This window comes from Phyllosticta citribraziliensis (assembly GCF_038025025.1).
Source record: "Phyllosticta citribraziliensis strain CPC 17464 chromosome Unknown J3D65scaffold_3, whole genome shotgun sequence".
In the NCBI taxonomy this organism is placed as follows: domain Eukaryota; kingdom Fungi; phylum Ascomycota; class Dothideomycetes; order Botryosphaeriales; family Phyllostictaceae; genus Phyllosticta; species Phyllosticta citribraziliensis.
In genome coordinates this window covers 491807-516101 of record NW_027117340.1, presented here as the reverse complement: position 1 = coordinate 516101, position 24295 = coordinate 491807, and the positions used below count along the sequence as shown (strand labels likewise).

General features: G+C 55.2%; 11 protein-coding genes and 1 non-coding gene across 12 annotated transcripts; 7 read left to right on the top strand and 5 right to left on the bottom strand.

Moving 5' to 3' along the window:
• Positions 1-8: 8 nt before the first annotated feature.
• J3D65DRAFT_674858 (uncharacterized protein) lies at positions 9-1581 on the bottom strand. The gene is made up of 4 exons (XM_066803560.1): positions 1364-1581; positions 1159-1290; positions 1003-1098; positions 9-868 (listed from the first exon to the last, which is right to left on the bottom strand). Exons 1-4 carry the CDS (start codon positions 1466-1468, stop codon positions 200-202), a joined length of 1002 nt encoding a protein of 333 aa, XP_066657567.1. The 5' UTR covers positions 1469-1581; the 3' UTR covers positions 9-199.
• On the bottom strand, positions 1582-2537 carry J3D65DRAFT_615946 (uncharacterized protein). The gene is made up of 2 exons (XM_066799394.1): positions 1953-2537; positions 1582-1899 (listed from the first exon to the last, which is right to left on the bottom strand). The coding sequence occupies exons 1-2, from the start codon at positions 2481-2483 to the stop codon at positions 1804-1806; spliced, it is 627 nt and encodes a 208-aa protein (XP_066657566.1). The 5' UTR covers positions 2484-2537; the 3' UTR covers positions 1582-1803.
• Positions 2538-2738: 201 nt separating this feature from the next.
• J3D65DRAFT_665392 (uncharacterized protein) lies at positions 2739-3432 on the top strand (the record flags this gene model as incomplete). Its single annotated transcript, XM_066802838.1, has 2 exons — positions 2739-2762; positions 2812-3432. 2 exons carry the CDS (start codon positions 2739-2741, stop codon positions 3430-3432), a joined length of 645 nt encoding a protein of 214 aa, XP_066657565.1.
• A 1049-nt stretch (positions 3433-4481) lies between these two features.
• J3D65DRAFT_615939 (uncharacterized protein) lies at positions 4482-5553 on the top strand. Its single transcript, XM_066799393.1, has 2 exons — positions 4482-4633; positions 4754-5553. Exons 1-2 carry the CDS (start codon positions 4547-4549, stop codon positions 5168-5170), a joined length of 504 nt encoding a protein of 167 aa, XP_066657564.1. The 5' UTR covers positions 4482-4546; the 3' UTR covers positions 5171-5553.
• A 2460-nt stretch (positions 5554-8013) lies between these two features.
• Positions 8014-10452, top strand: J3D65DRAFT_615931 (uncharacterized protein). Its single transcript, XM_066799392.1, has 5 exons — positions 8014-8174; positions 8235-8598; positions 8647-9055; positions 9106-9295; positions 9350-10452. The coding sequence occupies exons 1-5, from the start codon at positions 8057-8059 to the stop codon at positions 10003-10005; spliced, it is 1737 nt and encodes a 578-aa protein (XP_066657563.1). The 5' UTR covers positions 8014-8056; the 3' UTR covers positions 10006-10452.
• On the bottom strand, positions 10448-11735 carry J3D65DRAFT_615925 (Methylthioribulose-1-phosphate dehydratase). The gene is made up of 4 exons (XM_066799391.1): positions 11556-11735; positions 10959-11440; positions 10840-10887; positions 10448-10782 (listed from the first exon to the last, which is right to left on the bottom strand). The coding sequence occupies exons 1-4, from the start codon at positions 11655-11657 to the stop codon at positions 10719-10721; spliced, it is 696 nt and encodes a 231-aa protein (XP_066657562.1). The 5' UTR covers positions 11658-11735; the 3' UTR covers positions 10448-10718.
• Positions 11736-12198: 463 nt separating this feature from the next.
• On the top strand, positions 12199-13888 carry J3D65DRAFT_242203 (uncharacterized protein). Its single transcript, XM_066794765.1, has 2 exons — positions 12199-12259; positions 12377-13888. Exon 2 carries the CDS (start codon positions 12627-12629, stop codon positions 13599-13601), a length of 975 nt encoding a protein of 324 aa, XP_066657561.1. The 5' UTR covers positions 12199-12259; positions 12377-12626; the 3' UTR covers positions 13602-13888.
• A 366-nt stretch (positions 13889-14254) lies between these two features.
• On the bottom strand, positions 14255-15242 carry J3D65DRAFT_549708 (flavoprotein-like protein; the record flags this gene model as incomplete). The annotated part of the gene is given in 5 exon segments (XM_066796966.1): positions 14255-14426; positions 14442-14768; positions 14828-14995; positions 15048-15133; positions 15216-15242. The coding sequence occupies 5 exon segments, from the start codon at positions 15240-15242 to the stop codon at positions 14255-14257; spliced, it is 780 nt and encodes a 259-aa protein (XP_066657560.1).
• Positions 15243-16682: 1440 nt separating this feature from the next.
• On the top strand, positions 16683-16766 carry J3D65DRAFT_t43. Its single transcript has one exon. It is a non-coding gene; the product is annotated as a tRNA-Gln (tRNA).
• A 384-nt stretch (positions 16767-17150) lies between these two features.
• J3D65DRAFT_615915 (ribosomal DNA transcription factor Rrn3) lies at positions 17151-19712 on the top strand. The gene is made up of 2 exons (XM_066799390.1): positions 17151-17933; positions 17984-19712. The coding sequence occupies exons 1-2, from the start codon at positions 17372-17374 to the stop codon at positions 19450-19452; spliced, it is 2031 nt and encodes a 676-aa protein (XP_066657559.1). The 5' UTR covers positions 17151-17371; the 3' UTR covers positions 19453-19712.
• A 188-nt stretch (positions 19713-19900) lies between these two features.
• On the bottom strand, positions 19901-20296 carry J3D65DRAFT_600744 (uncharacterized protein; the record flags this gene model as incomplete). The annotated part of the gene is made up of 2 exons (XM_066797987.1): positions 19901-20114; positions 20166-20296. The coding sequence occupies 2 exons, from the start codon at positions 20294-20296 to the stop codon at positions 19901-19903; spliced, it is 345 nt and encodes a 114-aa protein (XP_066657558.1).
• Positions 20297-21646: 1350 nt separating this feature from the next.
• Positions 21647-24067, top strand: J3D65DRAFT_549858 (kinase-like domain-containing protein; the record flags this gene model as incomplete). The annotated part of the gene is made up of 3 exons (XM_066796974.1): positions 21647-21822; positions 21879-22261; positions 22314-24067. Coding segments are annotated over 3 exons (2313 nt in total), but the record flags the coding sequence as incomplete, so codon positions are not given.
• Between the last annotated feature and the right edge of the window lie 228 nt (positions 24068-24295).

The following is a 24295-nucleotide window of genomic DNA, read 5'->3' as shown; positions in this document are numbered from 1 at the left end:
CCATTTTACCCCTCTTAGACAGTTCTGAATATGTGCGCGGCAAATTTGGACAGGTGGCTTGGAACAGCTCAGGGTGGTTCTCATTAGCTACCCAATATCAATCTCACCGTACTCCGAAAGATCAAGAAAAACAAACGCGTACATGTCTTCTTTGAACTCGCTGCCGGCCGCACACTCCGACAAAGGGAATCCATCTTTGTCAGACCACCTTCTCACCCAGCAATTTGTGGTTACCCCAACCCATCCCGCGTGCCTGGATCTTCATACTCTCAAGCAGTGCGCGCGGTCCTTCCTTTCCATCGTCCCCGCTCCTACGCACATCCATACCAACAAACGCACCATGCGTGCTCTCCCACCGGAAAGCCTTGACCGCGTCCCACATAGCCTGCAAATCATCAGGCGACAGAGGAATCATGTTAGGAATGGACCACATGAACGAGTACGTCGTGGTGCCTGGCTGCGGCGTCGGCGGAGGCCGCGAAGTCGACGAATCCGGCGCGAGCTTCGCACCCGCCGTCGGGTCCAGCGGATGTGGATTCATGCCCGACGGCACGGTGACAAACGTGTCGGCAATGAGCAGGCGGCGGTGGAAATGCAGCACGAGCGAGCCTGGGAAGTGGCCGCCGGGCTTGAGCACCGTGACGGCGTCGGCCTTTTCCAGCGACGGCGAGATAGGGATCTGGAATGGCGTCGCCGTGATGAAGTGGCGCGCGGGTCGAGTCGCCGAGTCTTCGCGGTTGAACCACGACATGTCTTCGATGGCCGTGTAGACGGGACAATTGTCGAACATGGAAGACCAGTGGAGGTGTGTCGTGTAGTAGTGGGGGTGCGAGATCACAATTGCGAGGAGAGGTCCGCGGGAGTGGATCTGTGTAGGGTCAGAATATGTGATAGAACAACTCGTTATGGAGACTGTATGAGCATGTCTTTTTGACGCCCGTGAGAGCCATCCAGGGCAAATGAGCGCTTGTGAAATGGTGGGAGAAAATCAGTGGAACCTACAAATTCAATCGTTTTCTCATCGAGGTACGTGATCAAATCCCACAGCACGTTGCCTTCTGGGGTTTCAATCAAGATTGCTCGTTGGCCAATCGCGAACTGGAATCAAGACATCAGCACACGAAGGGCTTGATAATAAATGCAAATGGTGCGTAGTACTTTGGGCTCTGTCCAGATGGACCACATTCCACGCTCTTCAGGGTCCTGCTGCCACTTGTTTTCGTATTTTCCATGCATTTCTGCCAGACTTGTCCATCTCTGCCCCGTAGGCGGGACAAACTGGCGAGGATCCTGAAACTCGACGTTAGCTCTTAACCTGTTAATTTGCTTTGAACGCTTGGAAGAGCAGGCCGGGAGCACTGACGTCGCATATTCTACAGTTGGGAAGCGGGTTGGAGGCTGGCACATCGAATTGTGTGCCACAAATGACGCATATCAGAAGATTTTCTAAATCCGTTGTATCCGTCATGTTGATGTTTTTGCTTGTGTAGTCCCGGGACGGCCTATGAGATTAAAGGCGAACCGGCTTGCCGAGGGTGGGGTTGCCCAGGATGAGGTCACCAGATGCAAAGGTGGAGTACCACTACGGAGCGTCGGTACGAGTACATTAGTGTGGCTAATACAGCGTATAGAGTTTTCCAATCATGATAGAGTGGGACAAAACGCATGTTGTTTTATGCACCCATATAACCATTCGCTTTGAGACTTTGCTTCCGGTCTCTCGACCACCATAACATTATCAAGGTATCTCACGAACCACAACGCTATAAACGAAAATGCAGAAATGGGACTCTCACGAATCGATCATTGTCCGTAATTCAGCACGTCTTTGAGGATCCAGAGTTGGCCGTTGGCAACTTTGTCGGCAACGCTCAACACCTCGATGTTGCCGGGCTGAATCTGATCAAGTTTCAACGATGAACGGACATGTGCCTAGCAGAAGGATCTCTTACGAATTTCTTGCCATCCTTGACCTCGTACCAGACAGTGTTGCCAGCCACCGTTTCCACCTTCTCGTTCTCGGGCCACGGGCTGCGAGGTACGATGTGGGCGTTCACAAACGTCTGGAGGTTCTTATTTGCCCGACCAGATCCTTCAGCACCAGCATAGGCCTCCGAGCCCAAAGAATCGTAGTCTTTCGGGTCTTCCCATGGCTTGCGGGGCAGGCTTGCGATGGCGCTATTGTGGGGTGCGAGAATAGTTGCGTTCTTGTTGCTGTCGTCGAGCCGCGCGGATACAGCGTCGACGTCTCGCGTGAAACCGCTAAATATATTGATGCTCCTGTCTCTTCCCACGATGTCCGAGAGTATTGGCTCGCCGGTCTTTGGATCGTGCGTGGTATCCATCGGCGGCAGAACGATGCCTGGAGCGTTCGCGATGGGAGCTTGGTCAAGCCTGTGCAGGAAAAGCGGGCCAGCTCTTGCGCTGGCGAAGAGAAGCAGGAGTGAACTGATGGAGAAAGAGTGGATAAATGCAGCTCTCATCTTGATGCACGCTGAAGTCAAGTACCAGCCTGCGACTCAAGCAGGACTTGGACTGCTGCGATGAGACACCACTGCGTCATCGAATCGCCGTTATCTGCATGTGATCTCGCCTACTCCACGGCGGGTGTCCGTGCGCGGAAGCTTTGCGGCGCGCGCGCGTCGAGTTCGTCTTCCTTCCCATCCTCCGACTGCGACACCCATCCGCCAGTTCTGAGTCCAAGCTGAGTCTTCGGGACGCTCAGCCGGCCAGTCATCATGAGAGTCCCGGCCATCACAGTGGTACTCATCCCCCGCCGTCCAGTTTTCGACACTAGCTAACGGTCCTTAGGATGACATGCGTGACTTTCATCAAAGACACTTTCCCACTGCGTCAGCTCCGGCAGACTTCCTTTCCCACCAGCAAGCACGCCATGAGGAGCCTTCACACGTTGCGGACAATCTTACAGAAGCTCCAGCTGTCACAGAAGACTATGAGGACGATGGTCTCGGATACTATGAAGACGGCGTCGAGCGCACTCTCACTGACGATGAAATTTCAATCTTCCGGCATAGTGAAGTTCAACGACTCTACGCACAACTGTTGGAGCACGCGTCCGAAGCTGCAGAGCGCAGGTTAACCGAGCTTGAAGCCAAGTCGAAGTCGAACGAGCCTAGTGAGGAAGGAGAGTATGAACCACAGTCTGACCCCGCAGCCGCAACAACTGTGGTTGAGAAAGCCGAGGAAGAAAAATCCGTGGAAAACGCCAACCCCAGCATCAAGCAAGAAAATCAAAGGATTCAAGGCAGCGAGCGCAGGTTGAGTCCACAAGTCGCGAGCAATGACGCCCCGCCGTATAACAATGGTCCAAAGAAGCGCAAGAGGAGCGATGAATCCGAACATCATACCTTCCGGCGAATTGCGCGAGAGATGGACGACGTGAAGGCGGTTGACGTCGAATTGGACTATTGAGCTCCACCGCGGGACAGTTCTCTGTGGGACATTTACTCCCGTCGCAGCGCTCGAATCCGCCCGCAAGCCAGCCACGAGCTCAAGAGCAACATGGCTAACTCAGAGGCCCGTCCTGCAGGGTAATTTCTAAGGTTAGTGTTGATTCCCCGTCAGATTCGTTGTCCTCCTTTCCAATGATGAGAACCTTTATCGTCATCCTTAGGCGTAGATCCGGACGCATGAAGTGGCGAGGGAGGATCGTTCTATCTAAGCGCTTGGCGTTGGAGAGATACGGGACCTCAGCACCTCTCATGGACAGTCTAGATAATGCCGAGTAATCTTCTCTCTGAAAATCCCTCCAAACATTCATTTTACACAGAAGCATTCAAGATCCAGTGCTAAGACATCTTGTGCAGGGAACTTTATGAAAATCGCGGGCCACGACAGGGCTTCCCTTGTAGGACTACCTGACGGCTATCCCATGTCCCCCGTCGGTTTGGGTCTTTGAAGATGCGGTCGACGGTGGAGCTCATGCCTTCCTCGCGATAAGGTCATGATGTAGTTCTTGGGTGGCGCTAACGAACAGAAACCTCTGGCGCTTTGTTACTGGAATAAAGTATCATTTCTAGGTAAGATGGTGCAAAAGGTCATCTGCGCGGTTGTGCCTTTTCCATGCGCCTTCCTGCTTGACATAATTTCTTAGGTGGGAGGAAATATTGATATGAGCTAAGAATGCTTGGCTCGGGTCGTGTTGAGGGATTCTGTACAGATTCACAGATAGAGTAGGACCCAAAACTGTGGGCCTAACCACCCAAACTCTCACGACTGCATGATAGCGGCTTTGGTGTGGACTTTGACGATGCTTTAGGGTGGACAACTCGTGCGAAGGCCTCGTAGTTCGAGAATGGTGAATTGTGGAAAAATCCGTCGTTCAAATATTAGACCAAACGAATGATTCAACGTCCTATGGAGAACTCGGTAGCTTACGCTGGGCTTAAAACACAGAGAGTGTGGTGATCATTTTCCGACTCGTACATGGTGCGGAACCCTGCTTTGTTCAAGAGCCTCACCTCCGCCCCACGTCACCTTTCACCATGCCCTTCTGATTCGGTCTCCTCCCAAACACACAACCACAATGGCCACAAGCACAATGCCAGCAACCACTTCAAGTAGCGTACCGCAGCCTGGGTCTACGTCGCTTTGGGCCGACAAGTATCGCGGGGTGAGCTTTCTCATTCACCATGGTGGTCGCGGGGCACTGCGACTTGCAGGCGCAGGCGCATCGTCGACCCGACCATCCAAGAGCTCAGCATTGGACAACAGTTGCTCACAGACAACATAGGCCACCGTGGAAGACCTTGACTCTCCTCCAGCGCTCTCGGTCTCTCCAAAGGACCCCATCTCGCACGCGCTCATGTCGGCCTTCGAACGAGACTATACGCACCTGACAGTCGTTTCGCCCGAGAACCGCGCCCTGCTCGGATACCTCAGCATACCGCGCCTCAAGGAGCTCCTCAAGGAGGGCAAGGTCCAAGAGACCGATCATGTCGAGCAGGCCATGATGCGTTTCCGCCGCAAGGCCAACGTCTACAAGGTCATCACCATGGACACGCCGCTCGAGGAGCTGGAGGCCTTTTTCGAAGGCAGCAACACTGGATCGAAGCAGGAATTCGCAGTCATCACAGATGCGAGCAGGAGATTTGTGCTTGGTGTGGCGACAAGGAGTGATTTGGAGGAGTTTGTTAAAAGGAGGCCTTGATCAGGTGGTAGATTTTATCAGCATCGGAAGAGGCTACCAAAGACCATGGGAGCGCATGGGAGAGGCGTTTTGATTGATCTGCCTTTTTACAAATTTCAATTACTGGTATTCTTGGCTCCAATCTGTGTGCCAGCTCTTTCGGTCTTCTATTGCATGCTTTAAATACTGCGTGCGGAAATACCTGCGCCGATGCCAAAGCATACAAGATCTCTTCAATCCAACGTGGTTCCGGGTAAATTCGACAATTGAGGAAAGTCTCTCTTCTTGGTTCTTCGTGGTGAGCATAGCACCAAGCGCAAAGCGCCTTCTTAAGAACATGCATTTGATAGCCTGATAGCCCAAATCAGATCGTAAAGTACACATTAGGGAAAATAAATTCCAGCATTTATCTAGAAGAAAGAAAATATTAACATACTGTACGCTGCCGTAAAAAGTGTCCGTATGTGTCCTATTCAATGGGCTACACACGTGGGTCTGACTAAGCAGGGCAGGCCAAGGTCGTCTGTCCGACGTCTCAGCGCTCAAGATCACCATGCAAGTACACGTTGAGCCGCAACCTGTTCCACGACCGCCTCGCAAGCCGCATCAAACCCGTCGTCACATACCCTATCACCGAGGCTGTTGACTGCACCGACAGTACGGCCGTTTTCGCTTTTCGGCAGCCGGCCACATCGCACAAAGCGCGCCTCCGACGGCAAAGATGGTTCGATCAAATGTGCGACCTGTTCGATCGCAGGGAGTCTCTGGACACCATTTTCCTGGCGGTTTATACCGGGTGCCTTGCGGTCACTCTCATATCCTGGGAGCCACTGGATGACGGCTGCGTTTTGGAGACCGCCACAAATTCAACCGGGTGGGCGAGCTCTGCGAGCAACAGTCGGGAGGATGATTCCTGTGAGTCGCCCACGTTGAAAGCCCAAAAGCGTCCATTGAGCGCGTCAGACGTGAATTGGGTCTCTCGGCTTGGAGCTCAATGTCGGTGATGGTCAACCTCACAAAATAGCGTGGGCAAAACTTCTGGACGCGCCAATAGACATTGTGGGATTTCTCCAGGTCCGACTGTCCTTCACCCATGTCGATGTAAACGATTTCGTCAATCCCAAAGTTCTACGAGCGCCATCTCCCTCCGTCAAAAGTATTCCCACATCCTCCTCGTCGTCAACGACTTTGGAAAAGGGATGGTTTCATTCGTCCATTGTCACTTATTCACATCTCCACGCGCTCCAACACCACAAGCTGTTGAAGCTTGGCCCGTCTTTTCTTTTCCAGCATACCCAAAAGGACTTGGGTATTCTGTGCAATTCGAATTTCTATTTCCTGTTCAACTCTTCCGTATTTGGTTGGCCTTTATCTTTCGTCAGTCTGCAAAATGCACTTGCTACTCGCAAATGCTTCTTATCCGTGAGGACTCGGATTTATTTCCCACGGTCATTACCTCGTAGGCTCTGGAAGCCTGGACTCAAGATTTCTGGCCCTGAGCGATATTCTACATGCTCTTCGGCAGCCCCTCTCTCAACCCTGGCCACAGGTAGTCCACCCTGGATCTTCGTGGGTCACATGAGACTGTGGGGTCTGCTCCAGAAGCTTCCATTCACCGCTCGGCCATCTTTCTTCATTCAAATCTTTCCTTGAGCTCAAGACTGACAATGTTTTCACGGGGCTCATCCAAAGGTAGTTTGAAAGTTTCACACGCGCGGATTCTATCTGGCGGGATTCGATCTTTAGAAAGCCGAGCGTTGTTCAATCAGGGGCTAACGCAGTCTAGGTTCTAGACAGCGGTCATCAACAGCAAATTCCATGGATTCTCGTCAGGAGAGCGCCTCAGCACAGGCATCAGCTTAAGATACTGGTACTTGAGTTGACAAACTTTCTTTTCCTAGCTGCTCTGCGGCTTCCGCGTACTCATTGTCTGGAAAGACGACAATGTCGCTCGCAGCTGCGGATGCAGGTTATCGACGTGGTCATTCTCCTAGGGCTACTCTCCGGAGCGATCGGACGCTGGAACGGAAACCTGGAGAAAGAGCTTGGGACGAAATTGGAAGCGTATGACTGCACGCAATTGGTCTCTCTCCTCCACCGACGTATGATTCGTCCAACCAGGCTTCAGAGGTCGAATCGCAATCTCGAGGTCTTGGGCTTCAGTCTGCGCAATCGCGGGAAGCTCGGGCGCTGTGTTGGGGGATGCGTCCATTTCAGCGCAAGCGACCGTCCCGATCGGCCAGGCCTACACGCGCGTCACGCCATGAACACGTCCGTTTGGCCGTGAACAAGCAGAAAGGTGCTGCTGCATGAGCGAGCATCGCACGCTACACCCTCCTCCATTTCTTTGGAAGCTATCTGGTGGTGGTGAGGCTGCTGTTGCGATCGCTGTCCGCCTCAGGGCGCGCCTACCGACACTCGTGCTCCTCCGCCTGACTAAGCCACACATTTTCCGTCAAGCTCTGGGCGGCCATTCTTAAAAGCACACCAACGTCGCGCGCTCCACTCCACCACGACTGCTTCCTTCCATCAACCACATCGCCTTCCATCCACCATCCCTACCACAGCATCACCGCGACACAAGCCTCGTCGCGCCTAGTGTCCACGAGCCGTGTTTACGCTCCCCACCTCCCGGTACACGCGTCGCCGTCGAACCCAACTCCTGCCCCGGTCGTGCAACGGTCTTCCCCCAGGCACAATGGCCGACCAACCGACTGCCGCTGCTGCTGAGACCTCGCCGAAGCCTGAGAAGCCCTCTACATCGCCCGCTGCGGTCAAGACTACTACCGACGACGCGCCAGGCGATGGCATCACAGCTGCGTCCAAGGAGGAGGCAGCAGCTGAGCCATCTGAAGAAGGTACGTGAGACTGTGACAATCACAACATGTCGCGCGGCTGCTAATTGGCATGTTCAATCCAGCGAAACCAAAGACGGAAGATACCACCAAGTCAGAGCCCGACGCGGAGAAGTCCGAGTCCGAGCAGGCGGATAACACTGAAGTGAAGGAGGATGAGAAGGCTGAGGGTAGGTCAAACCGTCAGACGTATCGCATCGCGCATGCTCGCTGACATGTTTGGACTTCAGCTGATGCTGGCGGAAACACCACAGCTGGCGTGAATGGCGCATCAGCGCCTGCCAAGTCCAATGGCAAACGGAAGTCCACGGGTGGTGTGCCCGAGCATAAGAACAAGAAGCTCAACAAGAAAAAGTCTATGCCCAACTTGAACCTCTCGGTCAAGCCAGGTGAGTACTGGTGGGCCAGAATGAAGGGATACGCTTCCTGGCCTGTCATCATCTGCGACGAGGGAATGCTCCCCGAATCGCTCCTCAACAAGCGACCCGTGAGCGCCATTCGCCCTGATGGCACTTATCGTGAGGATTTCGCGGATGGTGGCAAGAACGCACGCGATCGCCGGTACCCAGTGATGTTCTTGGGCACGAACGAATTGTACGTTGACCTCTGAGCTCCACAAGGAAATGCTAACGCGGATCGCAGTGCTTGGCAAGTCAACACAGACTTGATGCTGCTCGACATGGACGATGTCAAGAAGCAAGTCGCAAGCGAAGAGCAGGGCAAGAGGAGCAAGGCACTCTGGGAGGCTTGGCAAGTCACTTCCGAGAACCACGATCTTGACTACTTCAAGAACTTGTTGATGGACCACGAGAAGGCTGTGGCCAAGGATGCTGAGGAGAGGGCGGCCAAAGAGGCCGAAAAGGCAGCCAAGGAGGCTGAGAAGGCGGAAAAGGCCGAAAAGTCAGTGAAGAAGGACAAGCGCAAGAGCAAAGCGAGCGCCGGCGACGAAGATGTGAAGATGGATGACGATGCGGTTGACGCTGAGACCCCCGCCAAGAAGACTTCAAAGAAGCGCAAGAAGGAGGCTGACAGCGAGGCCGACACCCCCAAGGTATGTCTCGTCATATCACTGTACTCACAGCGAGGAATGACCTTGGACAGCCTGCTAAGACGCCGAAGACGAAGCTCAAGGTCAATGGCCCAAAGACGCCTTCCGATGCCTCGGCCAGCAAACCTAAGAAGACGCCGGCCAAGTCAGCGAAGGCCAAGAAGGCCGACAGCGGCTCGGAGACGCCCAAGGTCGAAGAGGTTTTGACGCCTGCTCAGCAATTTGAGAAGCGTTCCAAAGCCAGTAAGCCGACGTCACGTTTTCATGGAGTTGCTTCGAGGCTAATCCGCAACACAGTTCTCTACCTGCGTCACCGGCTCCAAAAGGGCTTCTTGACCCGCTCGCAAGTTCCTCAGGCTGAGGAGATGGATCAAATGTCCGATTATTTCAACCAACTGGAGGCCTACCGAGATCTCGAGGCGGCCATTATCAAGGACACCAAGATCAACAAGGTTCTGAAGGCGATCATCAAGCTCGATTCGATCCCCAAGGAGGAAGTCTACAAGTTCAAGCAGCGCTCTACTGAACTTTTGGGCGCATGGAACAAGAGCCTGAGTGAGGCGACTGCTACCGCTACCCCTGAGCAATCTGCCAAGGTCAACGGTGTCGAGAGCAAGGAGGAGAGCGGCGCCGAGACCAAGGCGGGAGCGAATGATGAGAAGGATGGCAGCGACAAGGCTACTCCTGCCGTCGAGCCGGCCAAGGCCGAAGACGCCAAGAGCGGTGATGCCATGGACGAGGACAAGCCTGAGGCTGAGGAAGCTTCGAAGGAGGTTGAGATGAAGGACGACGCCGAGATCTCTTCTACCCCAGCCGCTGCTGGAGCCGAGTCCAAAGAAGGTAAAAAGGGAGACGTCGCCATGGAAGATGCAAAGCCCACGGAGGATGCTGAAGAAACCGCCGACGCCTCCAAGGGCCAGGACAAGCCGGCCGAAGAGGTTGCTGCTGCTTGAATTTGACGGCAAATTGGTTTTAACGATGAGCGGATGCTAGCGGGCAGACGAAAGTCACGATGATGAGGTCGCGGTCGAGGTCTTCTGGCATTGCTAGCCTGTTGTTCCAGGTCTGCTCCCCTCGAAGCTTCGATGAAAAGCAATACCACGGCGGATAAATAGTTTTGTGGTTCCTCCTTCTTTTCTTTCCTTTCTTTCCTGACTTTCTTGGAGCCACTCCCTCGCTTTCAGTCAGCCCTCTGCCTGCGACATTGCTTGCGAGCGAACGCAGGGCGCAAGAGACTGATGTCGTCATCTCACTATCCTAGGCTGGACGGACTCGTGGGGGGTTACTGTAAATAGGAACACCTCGAATGGATGAGGCAGGGCTACCAAATGGCAGTCAACAACTTGAACACCGGGACGAATATCAATTGAGGACTTTGAAAATCAATCGAGACTTGCAAGGTTCAACCCAGTTCTACGTCTGTACTTGTCCAAACGTTATGCCCCCGGTTCGACAAGTCCTAATATCAAGCCACTGGTACTGATTGAGTAAACAAACGCTTTCCATGGGACTTGAAGTCGCTCTCGCCTGCTCGCAAAACGACGAGTAAAGGGACGGTGGAGCTGCACGAAGCACAAGGCACCAAATAAAGTCTACAACATAGCGTATTTATTGCGTCTTGCTCTATCACAGGGTCGGGTATAATCGCAGTTGACCACCGACGCTTTCATTTTGTCCACGGAAGTCCCAATTTCTTCATCTCTACCGCAAGCTGGAAGATGTAGTCCAAACTGTGCATGGAGCTGTCAGCACCTGGGCTGTCTGGCTGTATACGCGGAGTAGCTTACCTCTCGCACTGCGTCTTTGCCTTTTGAACGTTGTCTCCCCAGACGTAACTGCACGCTGGCGTCAATCCCATTTCTTGGACCCGGGAATTTAAAGGGGGAAAAGAAAGATAGGCACTCACATGCCATGTCTCCGAACAAGCACAGCATACGTATCGGGATAGTTCTCCATGGCCTGTTCCAGCGTCTCGGCCAAATCTTCCTCATGCGCCGTGTTCTCAATGATCGGGATGCGTAGCTTGTCAAAGTAACCGAGGTAGCCCTGCTTGCCGTAGCCCTTGGGGATGCCCTTGATCTGCTCAATCATCTCGATCTCGAAGCAGGCGTCGGCGCCGAAGTCGCGCTCGACGAGCAGCGTGACGAGCACGGCCCACTGCGAGTGCGTGTGGATGCAGCAGCCGGCGCCGCGCTTGGTGAAGGCGGCCAGGAAGAGCGGCGTGCAGGCCGACGGCTTGAGCGACGTCGGCCTGCGCAGGTAGTCGCGCGAGTTGAAGTCCATGACGAACATGTCGGACGGCGCCATCAGCTCTTTCTGCACTCCCGATGGCGCGATGTAGATGTGGTCGTGATGGCGGATTGACGTGCCGCCACCGGTGCCGGTCACCTGTGGCGCGGAGAGCAACATTAGCCATGGTCTGTCTGTCGAATTGTCCCGGATTGAGTGGTGGTGGAGAAGAAGACGACGGCGCGATGTCGCGAAGCTGGAGAGATCGACGTACCCATCCCAAGGTGTAGAACTTGCGGCATAATTCGCAGATGAGGTTGGCCGGATGCTGCGGATCGTCGGAGCGGACGAGGTGCTCATTGTTCGCGTCGGCCATGGCGGAGGGTCGATTGTCTGGAAGTGGTGATGCTGTGCGACGTGACGATGGATGCGGGATGCTGGACCCTGCCCGCAAAAACAGAGGCCGTGCCAAAGCTCGCGTCGTATCGATAACGGCAAAGTTGCCCTCAGTATGGCGTCACCAGGCCGTCTGCACCCGGACGGCTCTGCCTGACAGCTCCCGGCGCTCTCGAAGCTCCCCCATTTCCCATCTCCTCCGACGGCCATGTCGGCCTATCGCGGGCATTCTCGATCGTTTGCCAACTTTGTCCGCCGCGCGCGTTCCGGACGGCCGCTGCACGGCGCCGAAGCGTCTCACTCGGTTCTAGAACGCCGACAAATACAGATAGTTGGATTCTGAACCTTATTCGAACAACATACGGCAGATCATACGACTATCTGCTACCATGCATTGTCTTGCACCTCGAGACGATTACGGATTCTACAATCGAAAGAGCCCAGCCCGTCGAAAGAGTATTCTTAAGTAAGATCGGCTTCGAAGATTCCGAGCGAGCACACCAATATCTCTTGATCCCAGGGTTTACGGGACGGCAAAGGCACGTCAAAGTGGCCAGTTTCTTGACCGGGACAGCTAGGTAGGTTTCACGGCGGATTCCCTTCTTGCTTCACGTCTTCCGCACAATGGACTCAGCATCCTGGACGCTCTGGCCTATCTGTGGGCTTTTGTGAAGCTTTCCTTCTCCACAAACCTAGAAGGAATCTCGCCGTTCTGGACACGCATGTCAACTGATTCCGGGGAGACGGGAGCGGGAGACGGGAGACGGGAGACGGACTTGGTTTCTCCGAGCGTATGGAGAAGGAGCCCTTCCTCCATGTAACCCAAGTCTTGGTGGGCTTGATCCACTCTGATTTGTAATGCCATCGGTGCAACCGATCATCTTGAAATCAGGAAAAGACAGACATCCCCTTTCTCGTGCCAACACTTTTCCACCTTCCAGTACAAACCATGCCAAAGTTGGTCATCACCAGCGCCTCGGGCAAGCTGGGTGGCGCCGTTTTGCACAACCTCCTCAAATACAACCTGGTCCCGCCTCACGAGATTGTGGTCTCGACATCCTCGAGCCCCTCATCGCAGCACTGGGATTCTTTCAAAGCGCGCGGCGTCCAAGTCAGACAGGCCTCCTACGATGACCCGGACTCGATGCGAGCGGCGTTTGCGGGCGGCGAGCGGCTGCTGCTAGTATCGACGCCGCGGATCAGCATGGATTTCGACGACGCGCCGTATGGACAAGGGCGAGAGGCTCACCACTTTGCCGCAGTGCAGGCTGCGCGCTCCGCGGGAATCAAGCACATCTACTACACTTCCCTGGGCTTCAAGAGCAATAGCAAGAGCGGCGTCATGAAGGCCCACAACCGCACCGAAGAGTTCCTGCAAATGCTCACCGACACGGGCTTCACCATTATCCGCGAGGGGCTGTACAACGAGTCGTGGCCGCTGTATCTAGGCCACTACTATGAGCTGCCGACGGAGAAAAGATCTGAAATCGTCCTGGCTGGCGACGGCATCATCAGCTGGGCTGCCATTGACGACCTGGGCCTCGGCACGGCGATGATTCTGACAGACGAGCCCTCCCGCTATTCTGGAATTACTGTGTCCCTCTCCACGACCAACAATGCACACGGTCTGAACGAAATCGCCGCAATCGTGTCCAACGCCAGGGGCGACGGCGACGGCCCTCGCTTGGCAGTCAAGACGGTTGGCCGCCAGGAGCACGAACGCCATTACATCGAAAGAGACCTGGAGCCGAGCTACATTCGTTGGTGGGCCAAGACGTACGACGCCATCGTCGACGGCGAGGCCGAAAACAAGGATCCCATATTGGAGAAATTGCTTGAGAAGCACGGGAGGATCCCGAAGCCCCTGGAGCAGACCATCAAGGAGATGGTGGGCCAACAGACCAATTCGTCGTCTCATAATTAGGAGAATTGCCCGCAAAATCTGGTCGACGGCACGGAGGGCGTAGAAAGTGGTGCCCTGCGAAAGTCTATCCAATTCAACGTGGCGAATATTATTCCCTGCGGTCTTTCTGTGCATCCAGCGTCAGCGTGCGTGCTGGTCGTTTTCCGACACGTCTGAATGACGACTGCAGCAGCCAAGTTTGGTGGCTACAAGAGCCTTTGCCTAGGCAACTCGACTCCTTGCTCCCTCTCCGCCCCGAAATCCTAACTATTTTCAGTCAAAATTTTGCCGCTGTACGACAAGCCGGTAGATCTCCAATCCTGCAGCCTTCTCTCCGCGGTAATCGAATAGACTCTGTCTTGGAATATCCGGACATGCGCCAAGGGTTTGTTCGAGATGTCATGCGGGCGCTGGCAGCATGGAAAGAGCCACGGGAAGTTTCGGTTATGAATCTCTGTCTAAACCATCATCGTGCACGTTTCGATGGGCGTGGCACCTACTTGCGTTCCTTGGTCGTATCGAGGAGGTTGTTGAGGTAGTATTTCCTTTCGGCTTAGCCCGCCCCTCACGGGATTTGATAGTCTTTCAGTCCTCATGGAGCCAGCACGATTGCATGTAGATCTTTCACCAAAACTGGCAGAGTTTCTCCAGGAATATTTGTTTGATTTTTCCAATTACATTACTTCGCATTTAGTAGGAAGACCGCAAGGACCGCTCTTCTCAGACTTGGCTTTGCCCTTTGGCTCACCACCTGCAGGAGTGTTCTTTTGCGTCTCAGGGGAGGCAACAGCACCAATGGGCTTGTCCTCCTTCTTGCCCGCGCCATTCTCAATGGCGCCCGCCGCGCTGCCATCTAGTCACGCCACTTTGGCGAGGGTCTGGTAAAAGGCGGTGCCCTGAGCCTTGGCCACCTCGAGCTCGTTCTTGGAAGGCTGGCGCGAGCCGTCGGCGGCGGAAAAGGTGCCAGCTCCCCAGGGCGAACCACCGCGAACCTCTTCGACGTTGGCCATGTAGGGGAACACGGTCTTGTAGCCCAGCGGGACGTAGATCATGCCGTGGTGCACAAGGGTCGACATGGCCGAGATGGCCGTCGTCTCCTGGCCGCCGCCGAGCGTGCCCGTCGAGATGAAGAGACCGGCGTACTTGCCCCAGAAGGCGCCAGTTTGCCATTGGCCGCCAGTTTTGTCCCTGGAGATAGAATGAGCATCGAAATGTTTAGCTAGTGGCGTTGCTCGTGCCAGACGTACCAGAAAGTCTTCCACTGCGCGGGGAAGTTTCCGTAGCGAGTGGGAATGCCGAACAGGAAGCCGTCAAACTGCTCGAGGACGGCAGGGTCTTCAAGGACCGGGATGCTCTCATCCTTGGGGGGAGCGTGCATCTTGGTCAGGACCTCCTGGGGGAGGGTCTCGGCAACCCTGTCAAATCGTTAGACACAGGCCTTGTATTCAGTGTTGACGGGTTGCGTACTGGAAAAGGGTTGCAGAGCCACCAGCGGCCTCAATGCCCTCCTTCTCAGCCAATGCGAGTTGCTTCACATGGCCGTACATGGAGTACTGGCCAGAGACACAAGAATCAGTATTTGGCAGCTCAATTGGAGCTCGTATAGCTTGAGCGGGGTAACTAGGGGGAGCTCACGTAGATGATGGCGATCTTGGGAGCCATGGTGGTAGCTGTGGTATTGGCAACTGGGGGGTATCAAAAAAACAAAGACGAGGAAAGGCTGTGTGCTTGTAAATAGCCGCATCAATTCCAGCCCGCCATGTCTTTATATACTCGCCTTGGAATCTGGACGTTCGCGTGCGGCATGATCCGTGCGCTTCGAGTGGTAGGTATCGTCGCTGGGCGATGCGCGCGCGCTGACTGATTAGCAAAGCCTTACCAATCCCAAAGAGCCATGCTCCTTGCGCCCTCTCTCTCGCGCTGCCAAATCATTAGTCCATCTTCATCAGCACGTCGATTTTCCATTGTTCGTCATCCGCCCTTTGCGGGGGGGCCAAGCATTCACACTGCCACGGCTGAAGATTGCCTTTACGCTGACGAGCGCGCGGGGTCATTTCCGCCCTTGTTTACCGCTGTCTCGCTCGTTGACGACGTCACTGGAATGCTGACTACCTGGATGCCTCTCTTCCGGCCCGCTGCCGGGTGCTTACTCTCGCGAACCGCCGTCTTAATAAGTCGCTTGTTGTCTTGCTGGCAGATGCCCCGTTTCCGCTGCCGTCTCTCATCGTCTCTGCTTGTCTTCTCCTTGTCTGCGCCCGACTCATCGACCACCCTTCCTTCCATCGCCTTCGACGACGTCCGTCCGCACATCTGACCGTCATCAGTGGAGCCTCCTGCGATTCAGAGGTTGCTGCATTTGGTATGAATGTTGCATTTGCTTCAAGTGGCTGTTGACGTGGGCCAATACGATCTTGAGGTCGTGTCGAGACTTATTCTGCCTTTTCAACTCGGCATGCCGCCGCCATGCACGCTGTCTCGACATGAGCTTGGGGCAGTATCTGTCCACCGACCTGCGTTTAACCTTTGAATTGCCCGAGGATATCCCACGGTGTCCAAGGATGTGTACGTCATCCGCGGTTCTTTGCTTTCGTTGTCTTGCTTCTTGACTCAGGGGTTGACTGCCACAACAACTGTGTCGATTGTACGTTGAGGCATGAACAACTTGTGCATGCATGGCAGCAAAGAAATGCCGGCTGGCCCGAGTTCCACGAGACTCTGGGAAAAGGGCATCACTACCCAGGTTTCTTTTATGCCATCCTGCGCCCTGGTCTCTCATGTCTCCGCTGTCCCTATTCCAGCGCTCAGATGTTCCTCTCTGATTGATCTTGCACCTCTACCCAGCTAGATATCATCGATGAATGACTGCTCAGTGGTACAAACAGTCAACCCCAGTCGCGCTAGGACATGCCCGGACGTCGGGACGCGAAACCCTGCTACGTCCAACTGCACACTTGACCCACGCTAGCTGCGCTGGGAACAGTGCCAACTGTCAATCTTGTGTACACCAATCGCTGATGATAGCTTAGATCCGCTGCTGTTGGTTTTTGTTGTTGCATTTATAAATGTTTCAAGCAGATTAGATTAACACAACTCGCAATTCGAGGTTCTATAGTGTAGTGGCTAGCACATGAGATTCTGAGACGTCAGAGAATTCTCATAACCCCGGTTCGATCCCGGGTAGGACCTTAAATCGTTCTTTTGTCCTTGAGGAGAACTTTTTGCTGATGTTGAAGGTCGCGCACGGTGGGGCGGAGAAAATTTGTCGGTCGGACTCGGACGCGTGAGAGGTTTGCATACGCGACAAGAGCGCGCCTAAACAGCCTTTGTGGCAATTAAGTCTCCAATCAGAGCAATCCGAAATATTTTTGGCTTAGGAAAGCAGCGTTGCTAAGGGCGATGAGTCTTTGGTGCAGCTTCATCTGTCAGATAGATTTAACGGAATCCCTCATTGGTCTGCACCCACTGGAGAAGAGTGATGACAGCTGTGCCAGTGAGTCAGTATGGCTCAGCATGACAGCCTTGGAGATATAACTGAAGCAGACTTCATGACGCAACAGAGGGAGAGGGAGACGCGGGATCATCCATTTTGGTGCTTGGCGCCAACGCACGGACTGCTGTGGCAGCCAGAATTCTCATCGGGCACTCCACGCCCGCCCCGAAACTCCACACGCGACACCTGCACTTCCTTCACGCCTGTGTTAGCCTCGCTTAAGCCCACTTTGCATACCTCTCCTCCGCCGCGACCCTCTCTTTTCTTATCCTCTCCACATCGCGGCATGCGCCTTTGAGCCATGGTGTCGCTCGCTGCACCCGTCGCGGCCCTGCCGTCGCCCCCCGCCAGCTCAGCCAACCCAGCCATCATCGCCAACATCAGCCGCAAACGCAAGCAAATTGAATCCTCAGACGACGAACCAGAGCCCGAACTATCCGTCCACGCACCCAAGAGGGCCAGAGTGTCGTTCGATCCGGCGATTGAAGTCCACGTCCTCGAGGATTACGACGAGAAGGGTCTGGATCTGATCAGAGAGGAAGTCCGTCGCGCCATCGACAACCACATTTCCGGGGACAGCACAGACTACGACCAAATCAAAGCTCTCTTCGCAACGCGACCCTCCGCTTCCGACGCGCCTTCCACGAAGCTGCTCAACAAATATGTCATTGCGCTCATTGGCAGCGTCAATCTGCTTGGCAGAAACTGCTCCGGGCTTGTCCACGCCGTCCTGGATTGCCAGTGGCTTGCAAGGGATGAATCGTTCAAGAGGTTGTACGTCACGCTCCTGGGGAGCTTGATCTCTGCACAGGGTGGATATACCTCGCAGGTCCTGCAGATGCTTGTCAAATACTTCGTGGAGCGTAAGTTACCGTGCCGCACAACCAATGTGCCAGGCGCTAACTTTCTCAAGTGCCATCGCCTGCCATCCGTCATTCGGTCGATCCCCCTGTGACGAGGCCGCAGCTGCGCGAACGCGTGCACGAAGCCCTCAAGCGCATCCTCAAGCTTATACCCTCCGCCAGCGGTGTCCTCTCAAACATCCTGGCCGCGTCGTTTCCTTTTGCCGCCGACTCCACCAAGGTCCACGTCTTTTATACCCAAAACCTTTTGGAGATTACCAGCTACGCACCGGAGCTCAAGGGCGCTATTCTCGCACTCATCACTGAAAGACTTGTCAAAATAGATGTGCAGATCCAAGTCGACATGGAGGATTTGGATGACGACATAGAAGAGAGGCTCGTCGAAGACGCCATGAACCAGAATGAGGAGGCCAAGATTGTTGAAGACGACGACGATATGTCTGAAGAAGATAGCGATGATGAGTCGGTGACCAGTCTGGATGAGCCGACTGACGAAAAGCGCCTGAAGAAGGTGAGGGAGTCTGTTGGCAAGATTGACGCCATGATCGACATGCTCTTTGAGTACTATCATCAGATATTCGTCAAGGGCACCGTCGTTGATGCCGACAACACATGGGAGCTTCTCATTTCGCAGTTCACCAACACCCTTGTTCCGACGTATCGTTCCAGGCACACGCAGTTTTTGCTGTTCCACTATGGACAGATGTCAACAAAATATATTGATCGATTCACCGGGGCTTGTGCCTCCATGGCCTTTGACCGGACACGCCCGGAAATCATGCGCCTAACGGCATCTGCTTACCTCGCGAGCTTCATTTCCCGAGGAGCGCACATCCCGACTGCCACGGTCAGGGATGTTTTCTACGTCCTTGGTGCTCAGCTGGACAACTTCCGCGTCAACCATGAATCGCAATGCAAAGGGCCGGACCTCCGTCGCTACGCAACTTACTACGGCATGGCTCAGGCACTCATCTACATCTTCTGCTTCCGCTGGCGGGAGCTGATTATTGGGGACACGGACGATCTTGAGGACGACGACCAGCTTTTGTTGGAGGGGAGAGATCTTACATGGCTGCCTGGCATCAAGGAGAACCTGATGCGCAACATTTACTCCAAGCTGAACCCGCTCAAGGTGTGCTCGCCGGCGATTGTGGGCCAATTCGCTCGTATTGCGCACCACCTCCAATTCCTCTACGTGTTCCCGCTTGTTGAGACGAACAAGAAGCTGCGCCTCTCCAGGACAGTGTCGTCGGCGGTTCTCTACGGAGGTCTTCAAGAAAGAGAGACGGCGCTTTCGGCGAAGCTTGGGGACGACTCGCTGCAGTTGGACGGGTACTTTCCGTTCGACCCGTACGACCTGCCCAGGAGCAAGAGGTGGATGGAGGGTGATTACAACGAGTGGAAGAGCATCCCGGGGCTGGAGCCAGAAGTCGAGGACGACAGCGACACGGAGGCGCCGGGCGAAGAATCGGACGGCGAGGATTTCGAGGAGGGCACAGCCACAGAGATGAGTGGATGATGTGCGGTCAGGCGCGCAGTGCGGGTCTGGACTTTCGGCGAATGGTCTGGATTGATTTTCGGAAAATGTGCTTTCAGCGTGGAGTTTTGGGCCTGGATATTGGAAAAAGTCGCGGCGGTCTTTCAGGGAAGATTTGGACACGGCATGAAAGGCGTTTGAGATCACTTTCGAGAGGCAAAAGGACATGGGCGCTGTGCAAAGATGGAGATTCTGATTCAGCGGCTGAATACCCATGGTGGCATGAAGACGGTTGTGCTGATAGTTCTGAATTGAATTTCGAAAGATAAAACCCCTCATCTTCGCTCTCGTGGGAACTTTGGATGAAATGTGTGCGAGTCGTCATGCAGGTCGTAAAGATTGTGCGTTGGTCGTAGCTACATGATGTAGGTAGGGTATGGTAGGTATGCCGTGATGATGGTGGCGTGTTTTTCCGCTTTCGTAACTACTACTACAAGCCAAGAGGGTTGCTCGCGCTGCCCTTGGTGCCGGGGAGTCTCTTGGTAACATTCTTGAGGGCGGCGGCAGACTGGGTAGAGCCGCCAGCAAGACCCAGCGGGTTGGTGGCAGTCGGGGCCCTGCGGCCTGATGCGTGGGTGGCGTCCTTGATGTTGTTGCCGTAGCCGCGGACGCCATCGCCCAGTCCGCGCGAGGTGTTTGCTACGCTGTCAGGGTATTAAGCTTAAATTCTGCAAAGGAAGGGAGAAAGAAAGCACCTGTTGCCGATGCCTCGACCAACGCCCGAAACGCCGTTGCCCACACCGTTGATGACGTTGCCGACCAAGCCGCCAGCCGAGGCGACGGCGCCCTGGACTTGGCGGTTGACCCAGTTGGTTGGAGGAGCCATGGATGCGATGAGTGTAGAAAGTAGGTACAGTAGATAGGTGGAAAGGGGTGGAGAACAAGGGAACAAGAGAGTGAAGAATGAATGGTCTTTCAGGTTCCAGTTCCAGTTCCAGGGCAGCAGAGGCAGGGCAGTTCGCCTCAGGCAGCTGACATCATGGCCCCCCGAAACAGGGACCCCTGCAGCGATCATGGGCAGCCAGCCAAGGCCTCCAGCCGCTACTTGCCGACCACCGACTCCCGACCACCGACTCCCTTTGAGCCTCGACGGCACTGGCTGTCAACCTCACCTGCACTGCACTCCGTCCCCCAAGGTACCAGCCCTGACCTGCCCAGGGCCTCAGGTCCACACGACACGATACGACGCGACATTCCACGACACGACCCATCTTCTGCCCGCGGCCGGCCTGGCGGGACACTGCAGCTGTCGTCGCTGTCGCTGTCGCTGTCGCTGAGGCCTGAGACGTCGAGGCCGCCCCCCGACGCAGTCGCAGCTTCCCTCGACCTCCACACCTGCACACCCACCCGCACTCGCACTCGCACCGCACCGCACCTGCCCCGGGCCTCGAAAATATGCGCAAGATCACGTCACGGCCCTGTTCCTGTTCGTCCGCCTGCTAGCCTTGCCATCCTGTGGCTTCCCAATCTTTCACTTTCACTCTCGCGTAAGTACATCACACCAACCACATCACAACCAACTGCCATGGCCGCGCCCTTTTCGCCGACCTCGTCGACCTTGACCTCAACCTCGACCTCGACGCCCTAGCACCTTCTGCTTCTCAACACCACCCTCCCTCCTATGGACGCTGCCTGAGTCGTCGACCCGCCGGCGACCAACGTCAACATGGGCTTCCTTGACTTTTCCACCAGACAAAAATCAACTCCAAAACGTACAAGGCGCCGCCAAACGCCAAAAAAAGAGGACATCTCATGGCCACTGACACGCTCGACAGAAGCCGACCATTTCGACGGCCCCTCTGGTCCCTTCAACACCCCGACCCTGTCGCGATCCTTGACCGCTCCTGAGCAGCCTCCCGCCACCAAGACCCATCTCAAGCCTGCTTGCTCCTCCTACCCCGAAACTCTCCCCTCCGCCGCGAACCTCGTCCTCCGCCGAGACCCCGACCGTCTTCCTCCCCCGTCGACCCCTCCCCCCGTCGTTGTCGCCCTCTATACGCCGCCGACCTCTGCGACTTTTCCGTCCGTCTTCCGCTATGCGCCTGAGCTAACAGAAGCATCGCCCCCACTGTCTCCAACAGAATCTGATTGGAAATTGCCCACCCCAAAGATCAACCTTGCGCGCAGCAACGCCCGCCGCCGTCCCTCTTCGAGACGTACAAGCGCCGAGGCTGACATGGCCAACGAGCTGTTGAATCCTCGCCTGAATGGCGCAAGAGCCCGCCAAGCCCAGGCGGCAAAGGAAGCACAAAAGGCCATTGAGGACCGCGCTGAGCTCAATGGCGTCGCTCCTCCGCCGTATGACTTCCTCGAGCTGATCGGCAAAGGCACCTTTGGTCGAGTTTACAAGGGGTAACCGCCTTGTCCTTCCAGCTTCCCAATATTCTCATTCTAATCCTCCTTCGCAGTAAACATCGGGAGCAGAACCAGCTTGTTGCCATCAAAATCTGCGACATCGACAAGGTTGACTATGGAGAGTCGAGCCACGCGCACCGGGACGAGACCATCAAGCAGCTGGTCAAGGAGACCTCGATCCTCCGACAGCTCAAGGACAGCGCCGCCAAGAACGTCAACCGTCTTTACGAGTCTTTTTCATTTCATTCTCAGCTATGGCTCATTACCGAGTATGTCGCCGGTGGCAGCGTTCGCACTTTGATGAGAGCGACCCCGGGCGGTACCCCTTCGAAGCCAATGCCTCTTGAAGAGCATTACATCATTCCAATCGCTCGAGAGGTAGCCATTGGTCTCAAGTTTGTCCACGACGCCGGCATTTTGCACCGTGACATCAAATGTGAGTTTTGTTATGCCCTGTAGCAGATTCACGTGCTTACTTTTCATCCCAGGTGCCAACATCATGATTTCGCAAGAGGGTCGAGTACAGTTGATTGATTTCGGCGTGTCTGGCTTGATTGAGACCTCAGTCGACAAGAGGTCGACCATCATCGGAACTCCGAATTGGATGCCACCCGAGCTCATCAAGGACCAAGTCGGAGCAGGTTATGGCACCGAGGTTGACTGCTGGGCACTGGGATGCACCATATACGAAATGGCCCACGGTTTGCCGCCCGACGCTGGACGGAACCTCGAGTTCTTGGCAAAGCGAAGACAAGCCCCACGACTCGAAGGAAACCATCATTCCCGCGAGGTCAAGGACTTTGTCGCTTTCATCCTGAAAGACCGCCCTTATGAACGTCCCTCTGTGCGGGAAGTCCTGGAGCACCCCTACATCTGTGGCACCGAGCAAACCCATCCCAACAGGACACTTTCACGCCTCGTGAAGCGCTTCTTGGAGTGGCAGGACAGGGGCGGCAATCGCTCCTCGCTCTGGGCCGCTGGAGGTGCAGCAGGTCTTGACCCGACCAACACTGGTGGCGACCTTGACGACGACTGGGTCTTCAGCACGACCGCCGAGTTTGAGAGGGACTTTCAAATCGAAAAGCGCATTTCCATGGTTGACAATCTGCGCAATGGTCCAGGAAGCACTGGTGGCAAGAGCATGGAAAGTGGCAACGCGGCGCCTCGAGGTCGAAACCGCAGGCTCGAGGGCTACCAAAAGGCGATGAGGGAGCAACAGATCAAACGTGGCGAGGAAGCCATGCAAAGACTTTTCAACCTGGACGCTCCAGATTACAAGTACGGCGAAGATCCGATGCCCGACCACCCGCCTGGCAGCTCATCAAGTGCCCCTGATCGCTCTTCGTACGCGTCAGACCTCGCGCTCCGCAGTTGGGAGCCCAATCGAGCGTCCAACAGAATCACCATGATTGACTTGGATGCCGCAGAGACGGGCTTCGAGTACACTCCAAATCTCGACCTCGACCTCGCCAACGCTTCCACTCTGAGAGCCAGCAGGATCAACAGGCTCATGAGGGAGTTTGAAGACGATGACGATGGGTACACCTTTCAGCCCAACAGAGCCTCTAAGCGGGCGACCAAGGACTGGAAGTTTCCGTTCATGGACCCACCCGCTTCCGCACCTCCCGAATCTGACGACGCGAAAAATCGTCGAACGATGGACTGGACCTTTGCCAGCTCCACCATGGCTGACCCGTCGGGTGATGACAATGAGAGCTACAGGACGAGCAGGCTAGTGTCTGACCGACGTACCAAGGACTTTGAGTTTGGCCTCACTGAAGGACAGTCCGAGGGTCAAGACGACCGGCGCAGTTTCTTGCCTGGATTCTCATTTCCGCCGTCGCTGGAGATTGGACGCAAAGCACTGGATCCGTCTCCTGACATTGGATCCAACTACCGCCCTCCACTTCGCCATGCGGCTACTCAACCGGTTGGACAATACGATGACATGCGCCTGGCTTATTCCGCGCCGGGCTCCCCGGAGCGATCCTCCATGATTGACCTCGACTTCGCCGATGTCAACTTTGTCCCTCGCCCTCCAACGGCTGGCTCCGTGCCCGAATCGGTGGCTGATTCGTTGACACCGAGCGCCGACTTCGACATGACTACCGGCAACCCGTTTGATCTTGAGGAGCAGGCAACCCTCTCAAAGGGAGCCCACAGGACGTCGTATCATCGGCAGTCTCAATCCGAGCCTCACAAGCGTGTCTCTGGACTTCTCACTCCGCAGGATCAGGAAGAGGGCAAAGCCCAGGGCTATGCCTCGGACCACGGACCCGTCGTGTCTGAACGCGAGGACCAGCGCCGCGTCTCTATTAGCTCCAGAAAGTCTTCTGCTGCGCGGGACTCGCATGGTCAGATTTTGCAGCGCGCAATCAATACCAGGAGGAAATCCAGGATGAGCCAGGAAAAGAGTGTCGACAGTCAGACCAGCAATGAGGGCTCATTTTCCGGATTTACAAGCGCCATG